The following is a 13,148-nucleotide window of genomic DNA, read 5'->3' as shown; positions in this document are numbered from 1 at the left end:
ACTCCTTTTTCATTCTCGTAACCCTCAATTTATTTGTTTTTTATGTGGAGTCTGTGACTTGTTGTTTAAGTAACTTGCCAGTATCCCACAACTGTCACATGACAGAACCAGGATCTGATATAAGTCTATGACTCCAAATTTTCACCATTTCTGCTTCAAAATATTAAAAGACAATGCTCTTAATCATAAATCATTGCAACTTTTCAATAGATGTATCATACGTGTTCACATGTATTTATTTAATTTAAATATTGGGCTGTTCTATCTACAAATTTAAGAATGTATTTTTTAAAAACCTTAAGTAGATAACCAGACTAAAGTATACTGTTCTGTGAAACTTTTAAGGAATGTTTTTTCAAATGTTTTGCATTCTTTCTGAGAATAATTCATAATTGGTTTTTCTTGTTCCATTTTATACCACAACTAATTCCACATTACTACTAAAAAAATCTGCAATATGCAGCATAGATAGTAATTCTTCCATGAATAAATTAACTAAATTAGAACTTGATAGTAGATAATTCTTATTTCTGGTTCTGACAAGAGTTGCTATTTATTAATATGGTAATGTCATCTCAAGTGGATTTGAGCAGCAAAAATGCTTTCATCTCTGGTGATTCTTTTTTCACTTCATTTTCTGATCCCTTTAAACTTTTTTGTCATCTTTCTTCTGTTTCCTTTTGGAATATCTTCTCCTACATTTTATTTATGCATAGGATTATTTTAAAGTGCTTTTAATACTTGCAGATACAAGTATCACCAAATGTATAAAAGGACCAGAGAGGAATCAGCAAGCACTGTTGCTAATTTGGCCATTGAGTATTTAAAATTATTCCTCTAGCTCACTTTAATTTCTTTACCCTAACTTATAAATTTTCACAAAATAAGACCCTCCCTAAATAAAAAGAGAACCTATACAAAATGTCCCAACTTTGGAAATGACTGTTGTGTTTACCCTTAATGTTTCCATATGAAACACTATTACTTCTGCAATGCCTTATTTTGAATGGACATCTCCATTAAGTGTTATGTTTTGAATCCAACATACAGGTCCTTAAGTGTTTTATTTGCCTCAGAAAGGAAAAACATCATAAATCAAATTAGCAATGTAATTTCAGAAAACTAAAATTAGCTTCCACCTCCTTATATTTCAGGAAGGAGAACACGGACTGGATGAACATAAGCTCCACATGTATCTTTCTGCCTTGCAGTCTTTGATCCCATCTCTCTTTGCATTAGTGCTACAAAATGCACCTTTCTCCAGCAAAGCCAAGCTTCATGGTGAAGTGCCACAGATAGAAGGTACTGAACTTAAATTCTGAAAGGAAGATGTAAAATATTAGCAGTTTAGCTTCCCAGAGACTTGTTTTTGATGAAAATTCTAAAAGTCACTGTATAACGGCATAATTACTAAAATGTATTTTATGGGTAGGATTTTGTCTTTGTAGACTATATGTCTAAAGTAAGCTATATGGCTTCATCTTTTATGGATAAGCCTCATGATATTTATACTTTCTTATAGCCTTCATTGGGAGGCTAGAATAAATGCTTGTGAATAAATCTGAATCAATGAAAAAATTTACTTAATACTTACTAGTTTAGTATTTAAAGCTGGTCATTTACACTTTCTTTATGCATTTTTTCCTCCCCACTTTTTCGTTTTATTTTTAATAGGGGAAGGTAAATATTATTTTTTCCCACTCTGAGTTCTTAATAGAAAGGAATATAAGACTATGTGGCAGAATTTTCTTTTTTTCCTTGGAAGAAATATCTTATTTTCAGAAATACATGAAATTGACAGCAGAGGCCAGATAGTTCCTGTCTCACTTTCCAGGTAGCCAGTAAGTGATCTTTGATAAGTGACAACTCCACTGCACCTAAGCCCCAAGATAAATGCCCATAAAAAAGCTATTGCTATGTGTGAAATACCTTTGCAACTTTTTCAGATTTGTGCAGTTACCTATGTTACTGGCTTCTGATTTCTGATTAACAAATAATTATGAAATTGAAACATCAAGAGTTAATGTTTTCATAATTATACCTTTTCTATAAAGTAAGCGTGGGCTACCTGTAATCTTTGGAGATAAGAAGCACTATATTCCAAGGTACATGAAGCCACAGACTAAAAGTAATGTGCGCTATTCGGATGCCAGTTTTGTTTGGAAAATTAAGAGTGGATGGAGTAGATTTAGTTTGATATTTTTTAATGATATTATTGAGGATAATAAAAAATCAAACTTCATAAGATAAAGACTTTGAAGATAAGACTTTAATATAACTGGCCACTTCTGATTCTGCCATTTTACTCATTAAAGCACTTATTCTGCCTGGAGATTTTCCTGTCTTTCCAATTCCCCCTCCTCTTCTTTCTTTCTGTTTGGCTGTATTAGTTTGGTACGGCTGTATTAAGAAAGTACCATAGACTAAATTTATTATCTCATAACTCTGGAGGCTGGAATTCTGAGATCAAAGTGTTGGCAGAGTAGGTCTTTCTGAAAACCATGAGGGAGAAGGTATCATTTGCCTCTCCCCTAGCTTCTAGCAGTTTGCAGACAGTCTTTGGTGTGTGTTAGCTTTTGGATGTATGATCTCATTTTTCTGCTGTTATCTTCAGATGGCTCACTGTCAGTATGCTTCTTTCTGTGTCCAAATTTCCCCTTTTTTTGAGAGCATCAGTCATATTGGTAAGGGGCCTACTACTTCATCCAGTATATGACCTCATCTAATGTATCTTCAATGGTACTGATTCCAAACATAAGACTACGGAGGGGTGGAGAGAACCCATTTCAACCTGTAATGCTTGTTATACTTAACAAATAGTCCTTTAATATCAGCTGTTGGGAAGTTTTTATTAGAGATTAGATAGAACAATTTCAAAACAATTTCTTTACCATTCTGAACATAGTCTTTCTAATGTTTATGTGACTTCTTGTGATTGTCATTATACCAAAAATAAACTTTTGTTTTCAGTTCTTGTTGACTTACTTTGTGGCTTTTAACAGTAGGTATAAATATTAATATTATTATATCCTTATAAGGTTATAATGTCTTCATTATAAGTAATGATTTATTATATCTTCATTTAAGGGATAATTTATTCCTTTCACAATTTAATCAATATATGAGGCACTGTTTTGGACATTTGAAATAACCAAATTAATAATAGGTAGCATTCTCTGCCATCATAGAGTTTATATTCTTATGGCAGGGGATACATCAAAGAGTCATAACAGCTGTTGGGCAGAATCATTAAAAATAAAATGCTAGTGTTTTGCCAGCTAATTTAAATAATGTTCTGGGAATCTTTCTGTATTATCGTTATGTTAGATACTCAGTTTTTTTTTTAATCACAGTTAAATAGAACAATATTTTGAGTCTTCTGAATCATTCTAATTTTTTTAGAGGGAAAATTGTAATTTTATTTTTTTATTATTTTTATTTGTTTTACTTAATTGTACATGACAGCACCATTCTAATTTCTTGCCTATAACTTATTCACAAAATTACTTATTTTCAATCATTAGACTTATCTTTAAACCTTTAGACCCTACTCTTTTTTACCATAAATTCCAACATATCTATTTTACTTTTAATTAATTCATTTCATCATACTATAGCAGGGTTTGACAAATATAATAGAACGTGTTTGAAATTATATGAGATATGTTTTGACAAATATTAAATACAAAAATCCCTTATCCCAATCTGTTTGATTTCCGGGTTGGGGTAGTGAGGGATACCATATCATCTAAATTTCTTCCTCCTTTTCTTTCTTCCTGTTTAATGATAACAAATGGAAGAGTTTAGATAGAAAGAATAACCATTGTCTATACTTAATATATTATTATATATCTGGTGCCTCATAGGAATGCAGTAATATTTTAATGTTGTCTTGGAGCATTTTTTAAATTGCTTCAAATTTTCTTAAGTTCAATAATTATTATTAAATATGTTTTGAGAAAATGTTGCCTCGTGTGTCTTTTTAAGGTGATTGATGCCTTTGTATAGGAGTTGCCTCCAGTCCAAGTTACTGACCTACAGCTAATGAGCTGTGGGCATGAATTATTCACTTAATAGTTATCCAGGAAGTATTCCCTTAATAAACTGGGATCTGATTACTGTCTGTAGGATTATAGATGTTATTGATGTTTAAACTTTTAAAATATAATAGTATAGCCAGGCATGGGGTGGTACATGCCTATATCAGCCATTTGAGAAGCTGAGACAGGAGGATCACAGTTCAAGACCAGCCTTAGCAACTTAGCAAACCCTGTCTCAAAAATAAGAAGAGCTGGGGATAGAGCTCAGTGGTAAAGCACCTTTGTGTTCAATCCCCAGTACCCAAAGAAAATAAATGAATAAATTAAAAGTAAAATAAAATATATTAGTATGTATATGAATATGCATATGTGTAAACATATATGTGTACTTGTGTACATTCATGTTTTATTTACACAATTTTAAAAGTTTTTTAGTTTTCCCTCAAAATTGTGAAAAGCACATGATATGGAATCTTGGTTTTAATGTCCATAGTACACTGTGCTTTATCTTACCAGACCTTGACTTCAACATTTCCTACTAACTTTCTGTTTATCAAATGCTGAAAAAAAAATTTTTTTTAAAGATACAATGTTGGGGAATGAATACTGAAGAAATGCACTCAGTTCAAGCTTTAGTGTATTTTATGTTATTGTTCTTTGCTATTAAATGGTATTTTCCTACTCTTATTAGTTTCTTACTCCCTGAAGGAAACATTTTATTATTTATTATTTCATGGACATAAACAGTATAGTGGAATTATAAGTATTTTTATATTTTTAAACTAATTTCAAATTCACATTTTATGTAGGAGCCTTATCTTTGGCTCAATTTTAATTTAATCAAAATATGTTTTTATTAAACTTTCATTACAATATTCATTTATTAACTATATAGTCCCATAAAATCTCAATTTTTTGAGATTTGTTCAAGTGACAAGAATTTTTTTCATTTATTTTCCATCAATGACTTGATGAATATGTTCCAGTTTTACAGTTAAAGTTTATAATAAGCAAATTAAGTATTAGGGGAAGGACCTTATTTTTCTTTTGACTGAATAGCTAAATTCCCAAATTATTGTTTTTTGTGTAATTATTATACTTCTGTTATTTTTAGTGACTAGGTTTCCTCGCCCTATGTCACCTCTTCAAGATGTGTCTACTATTATTGGAAGTCGTGAGCAATTGGCAGTGCTCCTACAACTTTACGATTACCAGCTAGAACATGAGGGTACAACAGGCTGGGAGAGTTTGCTATGGGTGGTCAATCAATTGTAAGTTACTGTCTCCATATTTATTTCCTTTACCTAATCAGTTCAATGGAAGATAGCTCATATTTATCCTTGAAACTGAGGGACAAAATAATTTTTAAAACATAAAAAAAAAATAATTACCTTGGCATCATCAATGATAAATTTTGTTAGAAGAGATTTACCTACCCCCCAAATATATAATTAATTATCTGTGAAGAAGTTGCTTTTGTATTATATCAGAGCAACCAGTCTGCTTCCTTATTTGTGTATTAATAGTGATGGATTTTAAACCATATCCAGACTTCTAGTTTTTTTGTTTAAAATGGATGCTGTGTTAGCCAATCTCTTCTTGGATTTGAATCTCATTATCTCCGTACTCAGAACTCTACCATTAAGATTTTATATATTTTATGCCAAGCTGTTTTATCTTAAAAAGTTTTTTCAGTAGAATGTAATCTTTTTCACAAGGTTCCAAGCAATTCCTTTGTTTTCAAAAAACAAAACAACAGCCAGGCATGGTGCACACGCCTATAATCCCAGTAATTCAGGAAGCTGAGGCAGGAGGATCAAAAGTTCAAAGCCAACCTCAGCACTGTAGGAAGGCCCTAAGCAATTTAGTGAGATCCTGTCTCAAAAATTTTAAGGGGTTGGGGATGTAACTCAGTGGTTAAGTGCTCCTGGGTTCAATCCCTGGTACCAAAAAAAGAAAGAAAGAAAGAAAGAGAGTTTTTGAATTTGGATTGCATTGTTCCAGAAATTGTCAAGGAAGTAGTAATTTATATGTATCCCCTGCCTGTTTTTCTTTCTTTTCATATTCAGGTTGCCACAACTTATAGAAATAGTTGGCAAAATTAATGTTACTTCAACTGCCTGTGTCCATGAATTCTCCAGATTTTTTTGGCGCCTTTGCCGGACATTTGGCAAAATTTTTACGAACACTAAGGTAAAAACTTGAATTTCATATTTTCTTCTATGCAAAAAACATAGAAATATAATATGTTAATGCTGTAACAGTAATTGAATATAGAGTAAGAAAATGAGCCCTTCCTGATAACTTAGAATATTATGATAATAAAAGAAATTCTAGTTGATAGTAGTCTTATCTTTATTAATGTTCAGAAAATGGCTTACCTAAGTTTAGTTTGTATCCACACTAGTAAGATTTACTCACTGCAGATATCTCAAAGGTTTTCAGCATAGGAAGTATCAATTAAGGAACTCAACCCAATTCTATGAATATACTTTTTGTACTTACTACCATCTACCACAGAATCTGGAAGCAATTGTTTGTTCAGCACACTTGGATAAAAAATCTGAGGTGATTGTGGAACTGCAAAACTTTCTATTTCGAACGTGCTATAAGGATCCTACCTCTTCGGAATAGCATGGACACTTGAGATGTATTTTAATCATTACCCAAAGTATAATTTTTTACATAGGCCTATATGGGTTAATTTGTAGGTTTAGGTATTAAAGTCAAAATGTCCTAAGATCCCAATTTCTTCTTTAATACTATTACCCCATTTTTCTTTATAGCATATTGTTTAGTTGTTTGGAGATCTAATAAAAACATTAAAAGTGTATTTGTTCTAATCAAATATTAAACAAGACATTTAAAAGTCAACATTTAAATATTGCATTTATTTTAGTGCAGCTCTTTATTATTAAATCTGTAGTTGCAACGTTTAAAGCAAAAGAGTATTTAGGTTATGTTCTATTATCTGCTGACTAATGGTCTGTGACCTTTTTTTTATTAAAGGTCAAATAATCTGAGTTTAGTCTTTTCATGTGTGAAAGGAAGATGTTTCACTGTCTTTTAATTCTATAAGTATGATTTAGTAGATTAATCTTTAACAATGGTATTTCTCTCAGTTTAATTTGAAGTATATGTAAATTAATATGTTGGCCTGTTGTACTCTAATCAGAAAGCAAAAACCAGATCTTGATATTAATGTAGGAAAATCATTTTACATTTCTCATTAACATCTAATTGTCAAATATAATTTGATTTCGCTGTTATCAGTATTGGCAAAAATTGTTCAACATGTCCCAAACAAGAAGCTGTTTTTTCTTTTAGAAAACCAAGTGGGAGTCATTTTAGCACTTAACACTAATTGATTGTCTTCAGTAGTCTGGAATCTTGTGGTAATTCTAATAATAAAAAATTGAAACAAGCATTTGCTCTAACTTAATATACTTAAGTTAAATTCTTTACTTGATATTTAAATGTTAAGGAGTGCAATAAAAGATTAAGATGGATTTCACACAATAAATATGTTAGCTGTGAAAGTACCTCAAATAAATTATTTCTTTTAAACATAATCAAATGCTATTTTTTAGTAATTCTAATCAGATAATAACAATCTAAGTAAAGCTTTTTATCACTATGTTCACTTTTTAGGAGGCAGTAATTTTGAGCATTTAAAATGATTTTGGGACTTGGCGCCATGGCACACACCTGTAATCCCAGCAGCTTGGGAGGCTAAGAGAGGAAGATTTCAATTTCAAAGCCAGCCTCAGCAAAAAGCCAGGCACTAAGCATCTCAGGGGGACCCTGTCTCTAAACAAAATACAAAATAGGGTTGGAGATATGGTTCAGTGGTCAAGTGCCCCCGAGTTCCATCCCTGGTACCCCCCCAAAAAAATAATAAAAAATCATTTGGGGGCCTGGAAATGGAACTTGGTGGTAGACTACTTGCCTCACATGTGTGAGAAGGCCTTTTCTTTGATCCCAATACCACAAAAAATAATAAATGAAATTATCTTTGGAATAATTTTAATTTAAGGAATAAAACCAAAGGCCATCAGAAAATACTTGTTAACCAAAATTGATTTTTATTCTTAAAGGTGTTATTTTTAGTAACTTGATTCTTGTATTTAATATATTTCTGACTACTTAAATAGTCTATAAGCAAAATAAATTAATAATAAATAGTAGTAGCAGCAGTGGTAGTAGAAGCAGTAGTAAACATTTTATTAGTCATTAACTAATCCATTGAACTTGAGACTTTTGGATCTTCTCTTTGGGCTGCTTAGGTCAAACCTCAATTCCAGGAGATCTTAAGACTGTCTGAAGAAAATATTGGTAAGTTCGTTCATTACTACTTCTAAAAACAATTGAATCTCTTTATTCAGAGAAAATGCTATATTTAGTATATTTAAATTATATAAACCAACAAATACAATTTGAAAATGCAAATTTTTATTATGGAAGTTCTTAGTTTTACAACTGGTTACATCTAATATATTCTTCCAATGTGTGGTGTCATGAAATTAATCTTTGTTCAGATTGATTTTAAATATCTACCTTTATTGTAACCAAATTGAACTAAGGCCGAGCTTCTCAAACTAGATACTTGTTAACTTGTGGGAAATGGTAGAAGGAAAGTATAACATGCCCCCCACACCCATTTTATCTTGTTTTTTTTAAGGTTTGGGGGCTTCTTTGTTTTGTTTTTTTCTTGTTGTTTTTGTTTGACACATGCTCCCCAAAGGTTATTTTTAATAGCTTTTTAAATGATTGGTGTTTGAAATTCATATCTGTTAATATTACATGTTTAATTATGAACTCTGGTGATAAATTAGTGAAGAAAAAATTAAAATATTTTGGAAACTGACATTTTTTGGAATTATTAACTGAATGTTTGGTTGTTCAGATAGCTGGTGATTAGCCTCTGTGTATACAGTTCACATCTATGAATAAAATTTACACTTATGTTCCTAGCCTCAGATTTATCTCTCAACTAACTCTGTCATCTTATATCAGTACACTTCTCAAGAACAAGTTATTTTTATCAAGAATAAACAAAGCTTAATACTAAATTAATGTGAAAATGAAGCTTTCTGTTTTTTGCTAAAGTTTCTTCAGGACAGTAGATAAATACGTCTTTTCAACTCAATTTCTTTATGACTTTGAAAATAATTTAAAGTCATATAAAAATATAAATATAATAAAGAAAATTATATGAGCATTGAAGCAAATGTAAATCACGTAAAACAGTACCTGATGATCACTAAATGAGAGCTATAAGCACTGTAAATAACTCACCTCATTATCTTCTTTGGAACTTTTCTTTGAAATTGTCCACAAGTACAGTAAAAGAAATTTTTTTTATTAAAGTCACTGGGCACACCTCAGTGGCTGTTTTACTTAACCTGATTCTTCCTTGCTCCATGAAAATGATAAGGGTGCTGAAAACTCTACTGAGGGTGCAATAAGTGCTCTCCAGTTACGGTAGTACTGGAAACTAGGGAAAATCTCATATCTGAAAGCTGATTAAATAATATAGATCTAGGATCCTGCTTTTAGCTGAGTGACTCTACATTTTACAAGCATTGCAAATGGAAAGCATTAATGTTTTGGAAGAAAGACCTAGCTATATGGGTAATTGAGATACTTTTTTTTATAAGTTCTAATTTCTGATTTGGGAAATAGGAATATAACATCTCATTTTGGTTATTAAATTTCTTTACCATCTATCAGAAATTTTTACTCTAATGGTCCTTCAAGAAGCATTATGTTGTATTTTATAATAACCAGTGGAAATATGCTTTTACTACAGTGTTTTCCAAATGTGTAACCTTGCTAAAAATTTTTAAGTATTATGACTTTTTTTGTTTACATCTAAAACATACTTGGACTTTTAAAAATATTTTAATAATTTTAGATTCCTCAGCAGGAAATGGGGTCCTCACTAAAGCTACAGTCCCCATTTATGCAACAGGAGTCCTTACGTGTTATATTCAGGTAAGGGAATAATTCTTATTCTCCAACAAAAGTACCTTCAAGGAGTTGCGAGTAGAGTGCTTACCTAGCATACACAAGGCCCTGGGTTCAATCCCCAGCACCACCCAACAAATAAAAACAAAGTATCTTCAGTTTAGAAAAATACCTAGTATTATGTTTTCTCTATGTGAAGACATAAATTATAAATCTGAACCCAAAAGAAAAACAAAATTTTAAAGAATTTATAATGGAGAACATATTTAAATAATATGACTGAGTAAAATATCAGTTGAACAGTAAGTTTAGAGATTATGTGCTTTTTGATATTTTGTTAATGTTAGATTATACTTATTTAGTAGAGTTTCTTTGTGTTTCATAAGAAAATCATAAGATTTTCATAAATAAATGATAGCACATGTGTTAGGTGATACAAATTACAAAATGTTGTAGAATACTTTGTCATTGTTTTCATCACAGTACTTTTTAGTAATACTTTATTATTTTTTGTAACTACATAATATCTGCCCCAAAACGTAATACCTTGTAATTATTACAAACCATTTTATTTGTTCATTACTCTTCTATCTGGGCTTTGTTCAGCTGGCTTCTCTTCTGTTGCCTTGGTTTGGTTGCTCATAATGCTGCATTAAACTAGTCTGTTGGTAGGGTCTCAGGGAGGTTGGCTGATCCTCACAATCCATGTAGTTTTAGGGCCTCTCTTTACTCCATGGCCTCTGGAGCAGCAGAGCCAGGATTTAATACCTAGTGGCTGAAGGCTTCCCAGAGTGCAAAAGCAGAATTTGCTAGGCTAAGGCTCAGGCCTAGAATTAGTATATCACTTTTACAGTATGTTGGTTAAATAAAGTCTCAAGCCTAACCCAGATTTAGAAGACAGGAACTAAGCCAGAATGTATATTAAGAGATGTGGCTCATTGATTGCCAACAACTGAACAGACTACCTAACTATCCTTAGCATTGTTTTAAGTAAATAGCATATGATATAGCTGAAGGCATATTAGTAGGCAACTAAAAATGGGTGGAATCTCTATTGCAGCTTTGCTTTGATACTGATTTGTTACTCTCTACCTTTTCACTAAATGCACTGCTGTGTTTTTAAATTGTTATATCCTTCCTTTTTCATTTTAATCATTGATTTTTGCCAATCCTTTATCTTAACCTCGTTCAAAACTAACCTATATAGGGGGAAAAAAGATAAATAGTAACATAGTCTTTCTCATGTTTCTTTTTTAGAAAATATTGTTAGTTGTAGATGGACACAAAACCTTTTATTTTATTTATTTATTTCTATGTGGTGCTAAGGATCGAGTCGAATGCCTCACATATGCTAGGCAAATGCTCCACCACTAAGCCACAAGCCCAGCCCTTCTCATGGTTCTTTTAAGATATTTAGAAGCTCTTAATTGTTGACCTCTTATGTCTTCTGACAACTTAACTTCATTATATATTTATTTTCTGATAGAATATCGGATTCCCCTTTTTTCCAGGTCAGGTTAATATATAACATACAAAGTTTTTATTTTTTTTTATTTTTTAAACTCCCGTAATTTAGTAGGTTTGCTTTATCTAATATTTCCTTTTTTAAAAATTTTTCTAATTAGTTATACATTACAATTTTGATATACTGTAAACAAATGGAGCATAACTTCTCATTCCTCTGGCTGTATATTGTGGATAGTCACTTCAGCAGTGTATAACATTTCTTAATAAAAAATTTCCTGATTATGAAAATAATAATAACTCATTGAAGAAAGCTTTGAAAATTATAGATTTATTTTTAATCAAGGGAGAGCAGCTGTTTCTCTTCAGAACACATTAGTCTATATTTCAGTATGCAGTTTTTCTCCACTAGAATATTACAAAGATAATTTTTTGGAAATCAAATTTCTACTAGGAAGATAACTATTTTAATAGTTTATATTTAACTATGTAGCTCCAAAATTCATGGGAACTAAATTGGACAAATTTTAATAATTTTTTTTTAATGTTCTAAATCACGACCATTCAAAAGAACTTTCGCAGTGACAGAAACAATGTATATATATGTTGTCCAGTAAGGTAGGCACTAACTACATGTGGCTATTAAGCCTTTGAATTAATTATAGCTAGCGCAACTGTAAGGTACTGAATCTTTTGTTTTATTTAATCTTTCATTCAAATTTAAATAAAAATAATCACATTTGACTAGTGAATGTCATATTGACAGCACAGGTCTAAACCAAATAAGATAGCTTTTGTCCTTATGATCATACATATGCTTAAAAAGTATCTGTATTTTGTTTAAAAATAGATGGGTAGGGGCTGGGGATGTGGCTCAAGCCATGGCGTGCTCACTTGGCATGCGTGGGGCACTGGGTTCGATCCTCAGCACCACATAAAAATAAAATAAAGATGTTGAGTCCACCAAAAACTAAAAAATAAATATTGAAAAAAAAAATTCTCTCTCACTCTCTCTAAAAAAAAAAAAAAAAAAAAAAAGATGGGTAATTATGGTTTGTAGTCCTACTTGATTGCTTGAAAATTCATCATCAATATTTTTCCTCTATAGGAAGAAGACCGAAAACTGTTGGTTGGATTCTTAGAAGATGTAATGACCCTGCTTTCACTATCTCATGCTCCTCTTGATAGCCTGAAGGCTTCTTTTGTGGAACTGGGGTAAAAAATAAATTGTAGTTTACAGTTTTTTAAAAAGTACATAAAAGAAAGAGATAAAAGATCCAGGTAACTGAGAACCAAGCAAGGAAGGGAAGCCCCAGGATGATGGCTAAGGGAAGTCCCACTCTAATAGTTTTAAAGCAGACCAAAGGAGCGCCTACCCAAATTGGAATAGGACTAGTTTGAAGAAACAGGGGAGGAGAGGGACTATTATATGTTTCAACTATTGCAAAAAACAAGTAATAACAGGCTTTTGAAAAAAAGACAAGTTAACATTCTCAAATTAGATTTATGGAGTGCAAATTTTGTCTCATTACACAATAATTCTCTTGGTTTTGAGACCTAATTTTTTTGTTTTGTTTCGTTTATTTAGATATTCTTAATACTTTTTAAAATCAATTTATTGTAGTTTTAAATGGAAAGGGTGCACATAGGTTTTCTTTGAAGCAATTGGAATAA

General features: G+C 31.4%; 1 protein-coding gene across 5 annotated transcripts in view; it reads left to right on the top strand.

Moving 5' to 3' along the window:
* The window catches only part of Relch (RAB11 binding and LisH domain, coiled-coil and HEAT repeat containing), a 105,683-nt gene that overhangs the window by 66,398 nt on the left and 26,137 nt on the right, over nt 1-13,148 (top strand). For 4 of the 5 annotated variants that reach the window (XM_077792173.1, XM_026404641.2, XM_026404644.2 and 1 more), the window contains 6 exons: nt 1,155-1,302; nt 5,155-5,311; nt 6,110-6,233; nt 8,327-8,375; nt 9,958-10,037; nt 12,583-12,689. In XM_077792173.1, the coding sequence (XP_077648299.1) occupies nt 1,155-1,302; nt 5,155-5,311; nt 6,110-6,233; nt 8,327-8,375; nt 9,958-10,037; nt 12,583-12,689 (665 nt within the window). The remainder of the gene's footprint in view (nt 1-1,154; nt 1,303-5,154; nt 5,312-6,109; nt 6,234-8,326; nt 8,376-9,957; nt 10,038-12,582; nt 12,690-13,148) is intronic. The other variant, XM_026404639.2, reaches the window with a different exon arrangement.

Source organism: Urocitellus parryii, chromosome 13 (genome assembly GCF_045843805.1).
Source record: "Urocitellus parryii isolate mUroPar1 chromosome 13, mUroPar1.hap1, whole genome shotgun sequence".
Taxonomy (NCBI): Eukaryota; Metazoa; Chordata; class Mammalia; order Rodentia; family Sciuridae; genus Urocitellus; species Urocitellus parryii.
The sequence above is the reverse complement of the archived record's forward strand: the minus strand, read 5'-3'. Positions and strand labels throughout refer to the sequence as shown.